This window comes from Falco peregrinus, chromosome 4 (genome assembly GCF_023634155.1).
Source record: "Falco peregrinus isolate bFalPer1 chromosome 4, bFalPer1.pri, whole genome shotgun sequence".
Taxonomy (NCBI): Eukaryota; Metazoa; Chordata; class Aves; order Falconiformes; family Falconidae; genus Falco; species Falco peregrinus.
This window is the reverse complement of record NC_073724.1, coordinates 88,253,451-88,272,159: the sequence shown is the minus strand read 5'-3', so window position 1 is coordinate 88,272,159 and position 18,709 is coordinate 88,253,451. Positions and strand designations below refer to the sequence as shown.

The window sequence follows — 18,709 nt, the reverse complement described above, 5'->3', positions numbered from 1 at the left end:
GACTCAACAGTGGGCAATTACAAGAAACAAATGGGAATTTAAGGCTTAAGAGGCTTGTATTTAATGAAAAATATCTGACACACAAACCACATCGCAAACAGATTTTAAGTCTTGTAAAGTGGAACACGTAAGGGAGCTCTAATGTATTAAAATAATGAAACATCTCTCCTAATTCATCTTCTCCGTAAGTAAAATAAAAGGCAGTGAAATTTTCAGGCAGAAGTAATTTACATCAATGCTATTTGCTCTGACTAAAACCTAAGCATTTTGTACTGTTTCTGTTATGATATTTCAGACAGTCACATACACGTAGCCTGTTTGGCTCAGTCATCTTGTACTTCATATCCAACATTGTTTGGGGACTGTGCATTTCCAGAGCCTTAAACCTGGCCAAAAAATACAGACTCTAAATTGTTGTAATTAATAATTACAATGATAATAAAATATACTTGTGGCCAAAATACCTGCTAGAAAGATACTAACCGCATCCAAAGAAAGAAAATTGTTCCTTGCCCAAGAAGAATTCTTGTTAGATTTTCCTGGGAACACTGAATATCCTCTGGGTTTTGTGGTGTTTTTTCTTTCTTTTTAAAAATGTTTCAATTTTGTCTGTTTTACTTGCCCTTGTATGACTAAAGCAATGCTTTGTTTTTTCCATGGTCCAGAAGCATCTCTCTCTCGTATTGCACCAATCTCAAGGTAACTCATGACCAGTACAGCCACAAGAGTAAGGGAAGTCAGGAACGGCAGGGGGTGCAGGATGTCATTCCCATCCACCCTACCAAAGCAAACTGCCAAAGCAGGCTGAAAAAATCAAGTCTTGCTCTCCCTCCCATGCTCTGTTGATTTTAAGGCAGTAGGAGGCAAAAGGAGAAGCCAAGACTACTTGTTTGCTGAAGGCATGCAGTTGCATATGTTAGAACAGAAGTGGAGCTCTTCCTTTATTTGTGTTGCAGTAGTGCCAATCATGGACCAGGACCCCATTGAGTCAGTCACCATACAAACGTGGAACAAAAGCAGTAATCCTCGAGCTTTGGTGAGCCACTAAATCACCCTCCTTTAAGGGATGGGGATTTGCATATTTATGGTTGGGAAATAACCGTGCTTTGGTCCATTGGAGCCTCTCTTGTTATGAGTGCACTCACAGGGGGTTGTGTAGATGGGAAGAAAAGAATCAGTGTTACCAGTCAGTAACTACATACTGCATCCAGCTCTTTCCTCTGACCGAGACAACTGCATTTCAATTTAAGAATAATTATTAAAAGCCCTGGGTTTCTTCCATTTTTCTCAGCCTCAAATAATTTTTGTGACAAGCCATAGCAGCATCCCGTTTTCTTCCCAAATGAAAGTTAAGTAAACCATGCTCTAATTCTCCCAGCCAGAGGGAGGATCCGTGACAACTTCTTCCATATGCTCACTTTCTATTTCCAGCTTTTATTTCATAAATAATAGGCTTTCAAATTGTCCACGCCATGCTGCCCAGCACTAATTTACTAGTTGCATTTCTAAGAGAACTACAGTGCGGAGAAGACAAAGAAGTTTTTAGCAACAAATTGTCAGATAAGCTCAAGGAATCCTGTGGATAAACATCTTTCAGCACAACGTGTTACAGTCTAGGTGGCACATCAGAAGCAAAAAGGGTATCAGCCTTGCAGAGCTCAGTATTACAGTAACTATTTTTAAATGTTTGGCATCCTGAGGTGCCCATAGCTTTGAAGTGGATATGGGGGTTGCCTGACAGTAGAGTTGTCCAACTTTTTGATTTTTAAGAATTCCCTGCTTACTAAAAAAGAAAGTCTCTAGTGAAGCTGTAGGATCCCCAAGATTTACACCTATTGAAGTCACTGCAAATACTGTGTGCTTTCTGTTGCCTCTGTGTCCTGGAGAAGCACCTCGTGGATGCTTCGGTGTTCACAAATCACACAGCTGCGTGCTGTAGCCCTGAACATGCAATAGCGGGAACGTACCTGCTGAGATTTCTATACCGGTTCACATCCGGATGTTTTGCAGTGCCCGAGCTAACCATCAGTACATGTCCCCACCACCTGGAATAGAACTCTAACCCCAAAGCAAATGAATCACGGTCTGTCCTATGGATCCCAAAGTGATAAATTTATCCGTGGCATTCTGTCCACTGGTTTGAATTTCCCTAGAAAGATATTTAGACATGCAGGGAATGTTATTAATAGAAATAAAAGGTCCTCCAACTTCAGGTACTCTCTGAGCTCACTTCAACTATAATCAAGTGAGCGGCTTAGCTGAAATTTGATTATACATCTCCAGTGACAGTTAATAGACTCGTCTGGTGCCTGACACCTTTGATATCTTTTGCACTGCTGTTTACAGACCCAAGCCTCAAGCACATATAATTTGCTTACATTTATAGATGGGTTTCACGACAGTTTATTATTTGTGGTATCAATCCTTGTCCTGAACTAGAAGTGCTCTGCGCAAGGCACCGTGCGTGGGGAACAGGAAGACAGCTCCTGCTCTGCTCCTCCCTTCCTTGTTTGCTTTAAGTTCAACCATTTATCATACGAAATCAGTCCTGGAAATACGACGTCTTTCCTTCTCCCGCCTTACTGCATACCTAAAATACCACTAGGAACCTCTCATAAACCTGAACCTCTTCTTAGTTGTTAACAGCATGTTCTCAAATACTTTGTCTAGACTTGAAATATGTTTAAGCAGCGAAGTCTGAGTGGTCAACGGACAGCATACTTAGTCTGTGATAAATTTAACTGAAGCGAAGGCTAATCTTCAAGGCCAATTCATGCTGCCCCTCTTCAACAGCCTGAGATTAAGGCAGGAACTGGGTTGACTGATGCTTTCTGCATACTAACACAGTATCTCCCCAAAGGCCAATCTCATCATCTGTGGGCTCAAATATGCTTTCACAGTGTCTCTGCTCTCAGCTGGTATGAAATAAGACCAAACAACTGTGCTCTCAACTTCAGAACCCCAAATCAATGTCTACAGACAGCTGGTTATACAAATACAAGTCTAATTCCACCACTTAAGCACAACACAAAAAACCAATGGCCTCTCTCCACTGCCCAAAAGAAAGAAAAGAGAGGCATTTTCCAGTGCTCTTACTACAAAACCAGGAAACACCTGAAAATAAGCAAGACTGGAGCCTTCTGTTCCCATGAAAATATTCTGGATGCAAGGCTTCCCTCTAGTGGAAAACCCATTACCTGGCCACTTTTCATTAACGCCTGTGGTTCAGATGTGAAAAAACAAATGCCAAAAGTACACAAAATGTTGCTGTGGAAACAGTAAATGCCAAGTGCATTCCCATATGAAAACATGCTTATGCTTAGAGTTTGTGTGACGGTTAAAGCCTGGCCTCTTCCTAGCTCAGGCATTCATTATTTGGGAAGTCTGGGGATGGTCGAGCTGAAGAGATGCAAGAAACCGCCCCTTCCACCGTAACTGTTAACTCTGGACTAAACTTTTGTTATCTGTGTGAACCTCAGGTACAGGATGTTCCATTAGGGCCTGCCTGGGCTTTTGGAACAGGCTTATTCCCTATGATGTGTGTCAGCCTCAGAGTTTGCCTGCCTGCCTGCCCGCTGGTGGGAAGGAGAGAGGGAAAGGTGGGTACTCGGTGAGATGGCCAGCACTACTGCAGGGACCTGCGTGAGGCTGGGTGCTGCGTCAGGGAGTTCTCGTGGTGTTTACCTTGTTAACACAATTATTTGGTTTGTGCAGAGATAAGCAAAAGGGATTTATAAAAGAAATCCACAATAAAACAGATCAAAACAAAAAGCTTTCAAAGATCCACAAAACAAGACAGGTAGTTAAACTTACAGTAATTTACAGCAATTGCAATCAATGCATCAACAATTTCACATCTTGACTATGTAAGGCATTTTTAAGGTTTTGCTAAGACTGGTGATAAGCAAATGAAGCCTAGCTAATCTATATATACACACAACATAGCAGAATACTTAACGTAAGCATATAGGTGCTACATGAGTGCAAAGGCCGCAGAACACCTGTTGTGGACAGCAGCAAATGCACCTAACCCAAGTTCAAGTCAGAATTGTGCCCGTACCTTTGCTGCCTCTCTCTCTCTAGGGGAGTCAGTTACACACTTAGAAAGCACTGCTGCTACTGCCATCACTTCCAGCTCCTGAAAGAGTGCCACAGGCTTCAAGGAAGGGCACAGCCCCAACAGATCTGGACAGAAATGCCCAGCCATATAGGCAGCTTCCCGCACCAAAGGGGATGCAGCATTTTTGATACCCAGCTAGTCAGCATGGCCAAACTGAGAGCCACAATGGCTCGTGGTTCAGTCCGCCGGCACTGAAGCCCAAGAGGACGCACGTATGCCACCCAGCTACATGCTTGCGCTGCCATTGAAGATGAGCTGGCCCGTCTCAGATTGCTCCTTCTGCCACTGCTTCTGGTGATCACCTGATGAATTAATTTCATTAACCACCAGATATTAGACAAGTCAAAAATACATTGAAACCTTTCAGTCAGTTCAGCGAGCTGAATTAGCTCTTCACTAAACCATGCCCTCAACTATCTAATACTGCCGGGTATGCAGCGATAAGCAAGGTCCCGCATCCTGCAGGCAGCATTTTGCTAGGCTGTTGCTGCATTCGCACGTTTTCCTTCTGCCTGGACAACAAATCCCATGTTAAGGTAACTGCAGGTGGTTGGGGCACACATCACACCACGCCCACCGGCAAAGATTAAATTGGAAGGAGATTGTGACAATGCATCACAAAATTGGGAAGCATTTGAATACAGTATTGATAAAAACAACTGATAAAAAACTGTAGTGATATATTGTTGAATGTGTTTGTTAATCTGCCAGAGGAAAACAATATGATTTCCTTTATTAGTCAAAGGCTTCTTTTTGCTACCCACCCCATCCCCCAGGATAAAAATACTCAAGCATGTTACAAGACCTGGAGATTTTTTTTGATCTTTAGCAGTTCTAGATTTTTTCAGGTTTGAATCAGGAATGAGTTTCAAAGATTTACCTACAGCTCTAGTTGTAGGGTATCACGGCTTCACTTCCTACACTACTCAATTTTCTAAGCAGAACCACTGCTACCATCAGACAAAGCTTAACAGTCCTTACCACAAAGATTTGTCTCCAGCTGCAATACGCTATGTATCAATAGCTTCATTGACATGGGTCTGCATGTGGGTGGCCACAGAGAATCTTAAAGCAACGTCCTTGCTGCCTTGCTCTTTATGCATTGAGGCCAGGCCAGAGCTCCAGAAGGAAGGAGATCTGCAGCATAAACGGGTCACTCCTACCTCCCTGTGGGTCAATGGAACAGGTGATGCTGAAAACAGGAAATATCCTAGTCTCAGCCTAGCATATTTTCCGCTAGCCTCATTTGAGAGAGGGTAGCCAGTCTCAGATTTCAGACCTAAGATGAGGTGTAGGGTGTGATTGTGTTGGGGCAAAGATGTGAGGTTCTTCAACTTCACAGTCACCCCCACCAGTTGACTCGATCCACAAATTCTTGAAGCAGCCAAGCAGTTAAGCCTGATGTCAATGGACTGGTAAGAAAAAGAGAAGTCACCTCCTGGGACATCACATTTACCAGAGAAAGAAAAAGGGTAAGGGAGAGTGGAGCAAGAATGACTATAACTGACTGCCAAAGTGGACTCTATTTTTGAGATGACAAGTTGCAGAGGGGAAAAAAAAGCAAAACAGTGATGAAGAAAACAAGAATGAAAAAGACAGTATGAAAGGAAGAGTAGAGCTAGGTCAGCTGATAAAATTTAAACATTGAAATATGACACATTGATTCTATGACACTTAACATTTATGTATTACAGCACGTTTCCTTTGGGACAATTTAACAAATCCGTTAAGTTTGATGCCTTTTCTAATTCAAGTTATTGAAAAGACACTGAGTCTTTTCAGAACAGTTTAAAGAAAAACACCTTTCCTTGACACCTGTTCTTCTCTATTACTTGTTATCCTTCCCATACTACCCTACCTGCTCTTTGCAATGGTCTAGCCTACAGGATTGCCAAGAACATACTATCGCAAGCAGTTCACACCTGCGATGACAGCCCTGAAGAAAAAACTCAGCAGCAGTAAGAGAAAGCCTCCAGCAGTTCTAAGAGAAAACCACACCACACACTGGGTGACTGAAGACTCACTTTTTGTGTTTTTAGCGTTTGCAAAAGAATTCCTAATTTATTAGTCTAGAAATCAAAACTATTCATCTGCTTTCTTAAGGAATAAACTGCTGCTGACACCCCAGGTATTTTTGCTCAATGCCAATCTAAAGCGTCAAGCTAAAAAGATACAGAGGACTGGATTAGCACTTAACTGTAGTACTGCAGCCTTCTTTTGAAGGCCTGAATTAAATCCCTAGCAAACCATCGTCACTATAAAAGACAGAAGACCACTGTAACCACTTCACGTCTTCACCTCATGTGCAGGTTGAAGTGGATGTAGGGTATTGCTGAGGCACAACAATCCCATTATGTCAACTCCCTCCCTGCTTCAGACATCTTTGAGCAAGTTGTTCCACAGCAAATGGCACGCAGTCAATACGTAAGACAAAAACATCTTGTCATATTTCTCAGGGTAGCATGTTACTATAGAGAGAGACGTGACTCAATGTGCTAAATGGTGTTTTGGGGTGGGTTTTTTCCTTAACTACTTACAGAGTTCACGTTAAACCAGTGGATGTTGCAACTGAATGGAAAAAACCTAATGGATGTGATGGGCTGAAGTTTAATGTCCATAAATATGCAAAAACTCCAAACGAAAGGCAAGTGTGTACAAAATAATTTATTACAGCATAACATATGTTGGCAGTATTTTACAGTGAGTTTTCCATTCAACAATTTTGAATCTAAACAGATGACACACAAAGGAGAATTTTCATTAGAACAGTTTATTTGTCTTAATAAAATCCCCTCTTCTTGAATGTATATTTGCCTTTGAGGGGCTAGTTAATATTACTGAAATTATTTACATTGCAGTGAAATAAAAACAAACCAGGATTGAATGATTCCATTACAGTTTCCAGGAAACAGATTTTCTGTACAAGCCACAGTATAGTTATGTTTTGATAGCAGTTCTTACAGAATGTAAAGCTGTCATATGTAGCCATTTTGTCCAGCAATACTATGCTTTAAATAGTTATATTAGATTCAGACTTCCATTTTGATGTGTTGTATATTAAATAGTTAATGCACCAGAATACAAAGTAAGAAAAAGGTTCATTATGGTTTGTAGTCAGCCTCTTTGTGCTCCCTTAAACAGTTTTTAATTGTAAAACACACTCCTCACTATTTGCTTTGCAGCACCTCAAGCAACAGTATTTAGGCATGAGAAGTACTGGAGTATCAGCCGTAAGTGGACAACTAAGACTTTTAACGGAGGTAATACATTAAACTTACCGGTGAATTTTTATGCTGTAGAGAAGAACTGTATTCCCCATTACTGTACCTTCTGCGTTTGCCCAAAGTTGGAGCAGCTTTTTCAACTTAAGTGTCAGTAAGTGAACAGATGGGGGGGAACCAGAAGGAAGAGAAGGAAGGGGAAGATGGACACAGGACAAACAACAGTATCAAATTCATTATGTTTTCTTAGGGAATTGCTTCTGGATATTCAGAAAAGTTAAACTGACCATAAACTTAAGGAAACAATAGCTATGGAACACAAGGTAGATAGAATAGTTTTCAAAAAGCCTTAAGGTGTTTTTTTTGTTTGTGGGTTTTTTATTATTTTTTTTAAACACACAGACCTAATCTTCATATCCATCAACACTGGTTCCATATAAGACACACACCTGACAAAAACATGCAAACCCCCAATGCTTTCAATGTCACTGTGCTTCAAAAGAAACCAAACTGAAGGAACAGAAAGATAAAATAAAATGAAAATAAAACCAAAAAAGCCTAAAGGACAGTAAAAGACGAAGAGGGCAATTCAAGCAGCACTTCAGTCTTAATCTGCTAAAAACGCTCAAATGATAATTTATTAACAAGATATGATCACATTTAGCTGTATATGTAATGACACTTATGTGAAAGCAGTCTTTAACATCCATATTTTTTGTGAGGGAGGGCTGATGGATTATTAAAAGACTTAAAACTGTACAAGTATAAACATGAAAAATGCTGATTAGGATAATGTTTACATAAATATTGGCAGTTTTTGTTGGGAGGGAAAAAAAACCAACTAATAGCATACTCCATTTCATTTAACTATCCAAATATTTTGTTTTATACCTGTTAAAGATATTAAAATACAACCTGGAAAAGTAACCCTGATCTGTATCCAGCCAGCATGTAACGAGTCAGAGTTTTGTATACATGTGTGCATGTAGGTATACACACACACGGGCTTGCACACACTACTTCAAATTTCATTAGACAGCAAATCATGGTTAATGGCTGTATGATTCACAGATGCAATGCTGCTATCATCCTCGTTTGTGGCAGGCATAAAGGCAGACGTAAAAGGAAACAGTTTATGACATGCTGCTTGATATTCTTCACATTGAGTGTGGCAGCTTCCAAAACTGCCATCAAGCAGTGCCTCAAAAACCTTTGTTAATGTCTAGAGAAACAAAAGTAACAGTTAATATATGTGATTTACAATTATTTTATTACTAAAAAGATGTACTGTTAAACAATACTAATCTGAGCAAACACAGGTTCTCTGTTGGTATTCAGGTATCTTAGTTACTTCAGGGAAAAATCTGAAACCTTGTTCTTCCAAATAACATTAATTTATCATGATATATGAAGCACACACATTACCCTGCAATTAAGTATACATTCTTTAAAAGCCCACATTTTTTAGCTTTAAATACTCTATCTTTTACCTTCACATTTTTGTCTCTCATGTTTTTATCCAATCTAGTAGCAACAGCAATTGCTTTTTCTTGTCTTGATTTGTCCAGGAAATACATCATCTTTGCACCTTATCACAAGAAAGAACACAACATTTACATAACAGAGTTCCTAAATGTAGTAATACCACATACACAGACACACAGAATCCAAAAACTTACACATCAATGTGAATTAGGATTTCTTACAAGGTTTAAACAACCCTATTTTCCTCCCTTATTTAGAACTTAGAACTAACAGAACTAAAGCTATTTTGAAATGTATTAGAAGCGTAAGGACTGAGTAACACCGATCTGCTTCTGCAAAAGTGAAACGCCTCACTCTACTGAAGACCTGTCAGCCAAGAAATACACATTAAAAGTATGTTGATGTCAGAGTCCTTCAAATCGGCAGGCTAAGTGAAATCCATCCTACAAATGTAGAAGTGAGTAAAAGACATTTCCTCAGAGATACTCTGAATTCCTTTGAAAAGTATTGGATGTAAGTGAACAGTACAGGTACTAAACAACTGTGGAACACAGTCTAGAAGTAATTCAGACCAGTATATGTCTGTATGGCAGAAAGTAAGGTCAGGCTGGGCTACTAACCTGGAGCTGAATGAAATAGCTTAGGTACAAGGAAAGTGTAATGCAAGTTTGGTGCTTTGCCTGGACTAGACTGCATTGGTGACAAGCAAAACACTGCATTAATGTAACTATGCAACTTACTGGGCCACAAGCAGTTTATCAAAACCAGTCTGGGCATCTCTGCAAAATACTGTGTTGCTCCTCATATCACAGCTGCCTTAATTTAAAATCTCACCTTAAAGAATATGTAGGCATTTTGTACACTTTCCTTTTCCCAAACACAAAGCCCAGACACATGACACCTCACCACATAATCTACTACAAAGCACAAGAAGATTAAGAAATCATTTTACTGACGAAGTTAAACACCCACATTCTGAGTGTATTGTCTCTTCCTGCTCAACATATTTCCCTAATTATTAAATTTGTTTTCCTAATTAAAGAAAGTTTCCTAGTTCTTACTGCTTTTTTTTTAATCCAGAAGGTTTCAGAGAATAAACTGCTAGACTGAATATATTTGGGTTTGAGTCTTAAATGTCAAAAAAATTAAACTTAAGCTAGTTACATTTGTTTAAAGTCAGGGAGACAACAGTACAGAAACTGAAAAGGTATTAAAATTCTGCTTGCTCACTAGCAATCATTTTAAGTTAAGAAAAAACTCATCTGTACTCTCAGATTTCCGGTTTAGGTCTTTCAGATCTTTACCTTTTCAAACCTGAATTCAAGATGAGTTTCAGAAGTTACAAACTGTACAGTAGATAAGTCAATTGCTTCAAACGAGTTTCCGCATAAAAAGACGACAACACATAGGTGAAGACCTAAAGCTACCAAGGACATGTCTATTGTTAGTTCACTCCTGATTTCACTTTAAAATCCTGATCTCTACGTTTGTTCCCACTGCCTGCAAATTGATACGCTGTTGGATGACAGTCATCAATGGACCCTAAGGTCTGTTGATTGACCCTAAGGAGCTTTCACATTTTTAAGCCTCTCACCTCCACTGAATGCGGATCTGCCTGCTTCAAAAGGGTCCCTGACATCTCGCTAACATGAGTGCTGCCACTGTCAATGATCTAGCTTGGGTTCTTCTCAAAGGCACTAAAGATGTAGGCAGTGTGAAGCCAAATTTGGAAGTATGAGTCTTAGCCTGTAAAATTACTATGTCAAAGTGACTATATATACACTATTTTCCATAATAATGGAGGACTAGAAAGTAGAACCTGGAAAACATCCAGTTAGATGCCCAACAATGACAAGAGTGAAAGGAGCAACTGCCTGCTGAGATATCTGTACTTGACTTCTTGAGCCTGCTCACAGGAAAGCTGTGCCAAGTATTTTTCTCAAGATGCTGTCCTGAAACAGGGATGTCTTAATGGCCTCTTAAGTTTGGGGTAAGTTACCTAACCTTCCTTTAAGAGAGATGAACAATCCTCTGAAGCTAACTTTCTCCAGTAATTCTGGACAGACCACAGGCAACTTTTACCAACTAGGTGAGATTAGTACTGTTCTAAGTACTTTGCCTGATAAATCTACACCTATTTTTGCTTCTTAACTGCTGAAGTAGTGTTTTGGTTTCTCCTCTACTAGCTTCTCTGGTGACATCAATTTTTATCCCAAAATTTTCTTTACTCAGTAGACATGATAAATTTAAATTCCAACTTTCCTTGACTTAATTCCAGCAGCTACTTCTACACAAATAGTGTAAGTGTCACATTTCAGCATATTCACAGTTGACCATGAAGCAGAAAAGCAAAAGTAGCATAACAAGCTTGTCATGGTCATGGTATTTTTTATTGATGTGACAAAGCTATGAATAGGAACAGAGACATTCCAGCTGACAGGAAAACAGGAAAAAGCACTGCTTCTAATATATAGGATGTTTTGGTTTCTAAGTGTTTCAGAACTAGAAGCTCCAACAGGAGGAATAACCATGCTTCCATACTTAAATAACTGTGGTGGTTTGATCACACTTTTTGGAGAAAAGCAGCAAGTTCCTTATGCATCTAATAAAACAAGTAGATGAGCTTTTTTAACTTGGTAAAAGCAGTCGGAAAAAAACCCCACAATGTAAACATGAATTTCTGCCTCATTTACATCTGATTTATGGACTCCAGATAAAGATTCTGGATTTAAATCACTCAATCTCCTTTTCAAGAGCACTAAGGAAGTTACACAAACCTGACAGCTGGTGCTGAATGGAGGTAGCATTGTGTTTGAGAAATTCTTCATTAAAACTTTCCAAGTTTTTATTAACAAAGATTTTCTGCATTTCTTGAGTTAGGACCTTGCTCACAATTTCTGGGAGGTTACTATGGTCAGATACTAGAAGGAGGAAGGTAAGAAGGAGAGAAGCAAAAAAAGCCATTTAAAGACCTGTAGAAGACAGTGTGAAACCACATAAACATCACTGCTAGAATTCCCATTTTTAAAATTTGGGCACAGAAAGAAACAACAAATCTCAGTTCAAAACAGGTAAACACAAGCATTACCGATGCATTTATAGATGAGACATTCATAAAGGGCACTATGTAATGTAAACTTTCTGCTGCAAGTTCACAACACATACTTTGCTTCAGTCAGAATCTTTCTCCCATATCTGCCACGTATTTTCTTAAAACTTGAAAATTTCAAGAATCTTTGGAATACCTACTCCTCTGTGAAATCTAGCCAAAATGAGCTATTGGGTCCACCTGGTGGATTAACAGAGGAAGGAGTATAATATAGTACATGTACAGTACCCTGCATAGCACAATCTGTGTTTTCTTGCGTATTACCATAGAAAATAAACCATTTATTTTTATTTTTTTATATCAGTTTGCATTTCAGAAGTATTTATGCATTACAAAAATACATAGTTATGTCCTTGTACAATATAACTTCCTATATCTATACATACATACATACCAGCTTTAGAGAATTTAATCAAGCACTCATGTAGCCATGGGTTATTACTGTTGATAGCAAAAGCTCTTTTGACAGACTGTAACATTAAAAGAAACTTTCCTGTGGGAAGGAGAAAAAACAAAAACATGCCAAGATTAAGAATACAGAACTTTTCCTCTTTATATCAACTACTGTTTTCTTTAGTGAATCTAATACAAACATTAGAAACATCAATGCCTACACAGAATTAGAAGAGAGATTTATTTTTCCCCATCCAGATTGCTTAGTAAGATAGAAATGCCTGCTGCTCAGACAATGGCAGCACTGCTTAGATGATATTACTACCCATTTGGCTTTGTTTCCCCCTACATAATTGAAGATCACACTGCAAATATCTTTTTACAGCATTTATTAGTATATACTACAATCTATATTGCTCTTAGGTTGTTTGTTTTAAGGGTGGCTAAACATAAATGCTATTTCCCCTATTATTCCTGGATATGATGCAAACCCCAGCTTCAGTAAAGTAAATATCTATTCCAGACCATTTTCAGCTACACTCAGATATCAGGCTGCAGTGAAGAGTTAACATTTTGTAGAGCAAAAATAAAATTAAGCAGTACTTTACCTTTTCTAAAGTATATTTCAAATGCTAATAAATGTGTTTCTATGTCATCTCCAATAAGATTCTTAAGTGGTATAAGGAACTTAATGGCTTCTTCTAATGGATTTTCTACCTGTTTTAATAAAAACACAGTTAAACTTAAAGCTTAAAATAAATGTTAAAACCCCCACCAAGGGTAGTTTCTGCTACTCAGAGCATTTGAATAATCAGAGGCCAAAAGTGGACTGTAGATAGCTTTCTGAACTAAACTGAGCCACAACATTTGTATTTAAACACCAGATTTTAAAATGTTTACTCATGATTTCATGGTGACAAAGACAACTTCATTCTAACTCTGGCACTGCTTATGTAATGTACATGGTGATGTAACTTAGCATTTAGGAAACAGTTAAATATGACCACCTTAGACATCAAGCTTAAATTTCTGAAGTTACTGTGATAAAGGAGATAGCCTACAGTTCTCTAAGCACAAAGAACTCAAGTCTTCAAATTTTTTGAACAGCCATTAAATTTCTGTTAGTTTTTCCTCTACTCACTGTAGGAAAACCAGATTTCTTCAGGCAAGAACCATCTTTTTGTTCAATATCTGTTTTAATGAAGGATGGCCTACCGTTTGAAAGGACAAAATTTAAAGAAAGTAACAATACCAATAATATAGAACTTTGATTTATCAGAGTAAAAATACTGCTTTTCTTTAGTGTAACTAGAGTTGAACTACAAAAAGATATCTTCACGCTAAAACAACCTTATAAAAACCCCTGCATTCTTTAAGAACCTGATAGTAATGCCATATTATAGGCCTTTTATGATAATCACATGAATTTAACAGGAAAGACCACGCTCACCCTTTCCAGTTTTTCAGGAACTAGCTCTTCCCTGGGTCCACTTGTTTCCTCCTCCTCTTCATCTCGTTTTTTCTTTTGATTTTTTTGCTGTCGCTCTCTTTCTGCATGTTTTCTTTCCTCTTCAAGTTTTGCTTTCTTCTGTGCTCTTCTTTGCTTACTAAGCATTTTCTTCAGTTCTTTGGCTGAGAGATTTTCTACAGATTAAAGGTAACAGATAATTCATATTAACAGAGTATTTAATTAAAAAACTCGTCTCTCTCAAACAACACTCAGACATGCCACTACCTTCCTGCCCCACATCAAAATGGCATATTTTACAGCTATTTCCATAAGTATCAGCCTTGACAAACTATCATTACTAAATAGTCCAACATTACTACTAGATTACTATTTACAGCATAGCACAACACTTGATCTTGCCTATTTTCTCTTACATAGTTGTCAGAGAAACCTCAGCTATCTTAAAAGTTAACTACATAAAGTTGCTGCATCTATGACATGTTTTACCTTAAAAAATGGACAATGGTTTTCAAGGGCAATACTAAGCTCCTGTATTGACTGTAGCTCAGTTTCCTTCTAATGCTAACTAGTAACATCCAGATGGATTTACACTCCACCTTAAAACAAGCTTGTTATATTTCATTGAAGTGTCTGAGTAATATACAGCCATGATCACTGCACTGACCTTCTGCAAGAGCCATGGAATATCTATATGGATGCAAGCAAAAACTGATACTGTTTGGGGTGAGGAGCGGTAAAATATTCTGGAATGTATTAGCAGGATCATTATATGAATCTTAAGGCTGCTTGCTGTGTTTGTATTTTTAGACTGGACTGGCATTTAAAAAAAGCACAAAGGTTAAACAGTTGCGTGAAAAGCAGAACACAGAAAACACGGTTTCCTACAGGATTACACAGAAGTAAGGAGCCTTCAGCCTTTCCATTCACGCCTTTTTTTCCTTCCCTGGTGTCCCACTGACCTGACAAGTTTAGCCAGAGTAATACTGTAATTTCCACTGTTTACTGTGGTGTTTCACTGAAACCAGGATTTGTGCTGATAACATGGCAAGGAAAAGAAGTGTGGGCTACTGAGGGACTAACACATCTTTTTTGTGGCTATGGCACCATGACCTCTGTGCTGGGGCCACCCACCATTCTGAGACAGGGAAGCAAGTAGAAGCAAGCATTCTTTTTACCACATTCGTACAGTGCTGCCTTCCCCTGTGGATGACCCTACTGAATCCCTATGTACAGCAGGCAAATAAACGAACATCAATTCTTACGTTCTTCTCTTCACCACCTCAGTTTCTATGACATATTGCTACCAAGACCCTCTGTCACACACAGATCTTACATTATATACAGAAACAAATTAAAATTCAAGACAAAAAAAGATGCAAGTTGAACTGTGCTGTGAAATGGGCCTCTGTTTATATGTACTTCATTATACACAGGCAGATAGGGAAAAACGTATTATTTACCTGTCCTGGTTTCAGCTGAGATGGAGTTAATTTTCTTCTTGGTGGCTAGTGCAGTGCTGTGGCTTGAATTTGGTGTGGGAACAATGTGGTCAGGGGTTTTTTAGTTTCTCAGGCAGGAGGGCTGGAGGGGCACAAGAAACTGGGAAGGGACACAGCCAGGTCAGCTGACCCAAACTAGCCAGAGGTATTCCATACCATGGGACTTCATGCTTGGTATATAAACTGGGGCGGTGGGGAGGTTGGCCAGGGCTGCCACTCAGTGCTCAGGGACTGGCTGGGCATCGGTCAGTGGGCAGTGAGCAGCTGTATTGTGTGTCACTAGTTTTCTTTTTTCCCCTCCCTTTGGATTTCATTCCTTTCCCCTTCTCCCTCCTTTTTGTTATAACCGTTACTGTTATTATTATTGTTCTTTCATTTTTATTTCAATTATTAAATTCTTCTTATCTCAACCCTCGAGTTTTACATTCCTTTCCAATGCTCCTCCCCACCCCCCGGGTGAGGGGGGAGGCAAGGGAGCAGCTGCATGGTACTTAATTACCAGCTGGGGTTAAACCACAGCATCACCTCTGAATGAAAGGTAAGATTGTATTGACAACATTAAGTAGCATTTTCAGTTTAATTTAACTTTTACTCCCATTGTCAAAAATTCTTCCCTTTGCAAAGAGCTAGTCATTAATTTAGCCCCTGCCCCGTTAGTCGAGCCTCTGCAATGCTGCGATTCCACTAAAGGAGAAGCAACTATTTATCTTACAGAAAAAAACCTCAGAACTCGTTTGTCATTGTAGCCTCAGTTTTCCAAACCACACCCCACTGGTTTCCTAAGAAAATCCACTTCCCATTTAACACTAGTTTAAAATAATTTCCTCAATGTATCAATTTTGCTAATACACTTATCCATGTATTCTTTGGTCCTGAAGTTACATGAAAAATGATAAAATATAATGCAGTGTTAACTAGTATTACTATGCAATAAGTTAAATACACTAGATCAAGATTAAATTCTTACAATTCAGACTGATTTCCCCCAAAATCTATCCATTGTTTCATAATTAATCTGTTAATTAAATTTATCTTTTGTTTAAACGAATACATGGCTGAACTGAATTTGATTTTTCCTCTTAATATTCTGAAATGCCACTCCTCCCCAAGTACTCCAACTATAGCTAGGTTCATTTGTGTACTAGTTTAACAATATGATGAGAGGAGAACAGAGAGGAAGAAAGCTGTAGGATGTTATCTATGATCTCTTTTCTGCAATCAAATCATGACAGAAAAGAGGAAAAACTTGTGTATGTTACAACTCATTTATTCTATAGCACGTAGCTTAGCTTAATAAGCTTTTTACATGTGTCATACACATGTGAGCCTCCATTATGGTCTAGATACCTGAATTCACTTCTTGTTCTTTGCTTTCATTGGTAAGAGGATTATCATGGAGCTTCAAGTAGATTTCAATTGCTGATCGAGCAGCCTTGAAGTAGAAGGCATGTTTCCTGAGCACATCTTCTAATCTCAAAAGGTCTACATAGGCACGAAGAGTCATCTTTCTCATGCAGTATGTGTGGAAGTCAAATTGGTCATCCGTTATCTCAAAAAAATGCTTCAAAAGAAAAAACATACAACTCTTATGCACTTCCCTTGCTTAATTTATTAATCTCCACCTAATCAAAAAAAGTTACAAGTGATGTATCTACAGGCAATTTTAACAGGCATAGAAATATCCCTATAATACTGACTGTCCAAGAGAACCTGTCAGTAGGGGGATGAAAAAGACCCAGAAAAATGGAATTTTGTAAACAAAAACTACAATGTGATTGTTCAAAGACTTAGGCACTCTTAAAAAGCCAACTGAAATGTAATTGTTCCAATTAAAAAAAACCAAACAAACAATTGGCAGAAGACCACACAAAGTTAATGTACAAATAGTGTATAGTTTGGAGACATGGCATTGTACATTGAATCCTCTCCACTTCAAATAACCAGTTTTCACGTAATAGCCAGGCAGAACATCTTACTTATTACAATACATCAAATATTAACCTGTTTTTAAAAGTCATTGTACTATAAACTTTATACCCAAAGAAAATCATGCTGATTACATCAGCAAGTGTCTTCATTACCATATGAGAAATACAGGGAAACAAACTGACAGCGTTTGCACCTACTTACCCTTTCTACTTCATGGCATTTTTTCAAGGCATCACCATACTTCCCTAGCCTTTGATAAGCTGCAGCACATTCGGTCTGGAACCACATACACTGCATCTCATTTAGGTTTTCCATAGCAGAAGTTCCTTCCTGAAACAAATATTACTATCGCTTTTTGACATTATACTTTACCAGCTGCTTCTTTCAACTATGGCTAGTTTCAGGCTGTTAGTAGGAAACAATCAACGCTTCAACTACTTGGAACACAATAGAAAACGAATATAACCACCCAGCAACTAGGAGTAATACTTGTGATACCCTATGTTCCCCAAGATAGAAAAGAATAGATTTAAATTGTTTAAAAAAAAGAATTATCTGAACAAGATTAGTGTCTCAACAGATTTTTAAGATTAACTCATGCTCATATAAACAATCTTACTTTCACAAATTGGGGGCAGAAAACAACACTATTTTTACAAACCTTGACATTCAGCAAATAATTTCCATTGTTTTTCCTGTCAGTTAAGTGGCATCTACTAGTCTAAAAATTCACCAATTTACTGCTTTATCATGTAGTATGGATAAGTTTCTTAGAATTTGTTAATCTAAATAAATGTAGTTATAACTTCATAGTTTTGCAAGAAAAAATCCTAGGATTTATTCTTCGAATTTTCAGTGCTCCAGATTAAGAATAAACACATTCCACATATCATGAATGCTAGCCACCATCTTTTCAGAACAGTCTTTATAACTAGAAAGAAAACCCAGTTCAACTCACAACATTTAGTTATTTAGGACCAGATTTATCCTATCTTACCACAGATATCTATGTTAGAGTTCTGTATTTCTTGCTCTAACACTTCTGGCAAGCATACACAACAAGCTTTAGTTATCAAATTTTCAATCATTCCTAGAAATACCTAGGAAGGTCAGATTCACTTTCAGTTCTTTTCACACCTAAAATTAGAAAATATTAAGGAGCTCAATTTATTTATGTGCTTCATGAAATCCCACCAAGTAGCTGTCTTCATATTTAATTACATAAATCAATATGGAAATCTGGTCTTTATGAATCTAGATTTTGTTTAATGTCAAAAATATACAGTTTTAAGTGCTTATCCCATCTTTTAAGGATAGGATTTGCTTTAACAATTTTGTCTGTAGTACTAGCTTAAAGGAATGAAATATTCAAGTCCAAATTAGTTTTTGCTAATGCTAAATCACAACGAATACAGTGAACATTCCTGCGCAGTTAGCTCAGATGGTATTACTGGGAAGCAGCAAGTTTTGCAAACAAGGTGT

General features: G+C 38.2%; 1 protein-coding gene across 5 annotated transcripts in view; it reads right to left on the bottom strand.

The window, feature by feature from the left end:
- Nucleotides 1-6,766: 6,766 nt before the first annotated feature.
- NAA16 (N-alpha-acetyltransferase 16, NatA auxiliary subunit) overlaps nt 6,767-18,709 on the bottom strand; it is a 78,830-nt gene continuing 66,887 nt past the window's right edge. For 4 of the 5 annotated variants that reach the window (XM_027777228.2, XM_005230687.4, XM_027777230.2 and 1 more), the window contains 8 exons: nt 17,429-17,557; nt 16,646-16,859; nt 13,779-13,972; nt 12,937-13,045; nt 12,330-12,428; nt 11,604-11,747; nt 8,832-8,929; nt 6,767-8,563 (listed from right to left, as the gene is read on the bottom strand). In XM_027777228.2, the coding sequence (XP_027633029.1) occupies nt 8,363-8,563; nt 8,832-8,929; nt 11,604-11,747; nt 12,330-12,428; nt 12,937-13,045; nt 13,779-13,972; nt 16,646-16,859; nt 17,429-17,557 (1,188 nt within the window). In that variant the 3' untranslated portion in view covers nt 6,767-8,362. The remainder of the gene's footprint in view (nt 8,564-8,831; nt 8,930-11,603; nt 11,748-12,329; nt 12,429-12,936; nt 13,046-13,778; nt 13,973-16,645; nt 16,860-17,428; nt 17,558-18,709) is intronic. The other variant, XM_013305384.3, reaches the window with a different exon arrangement.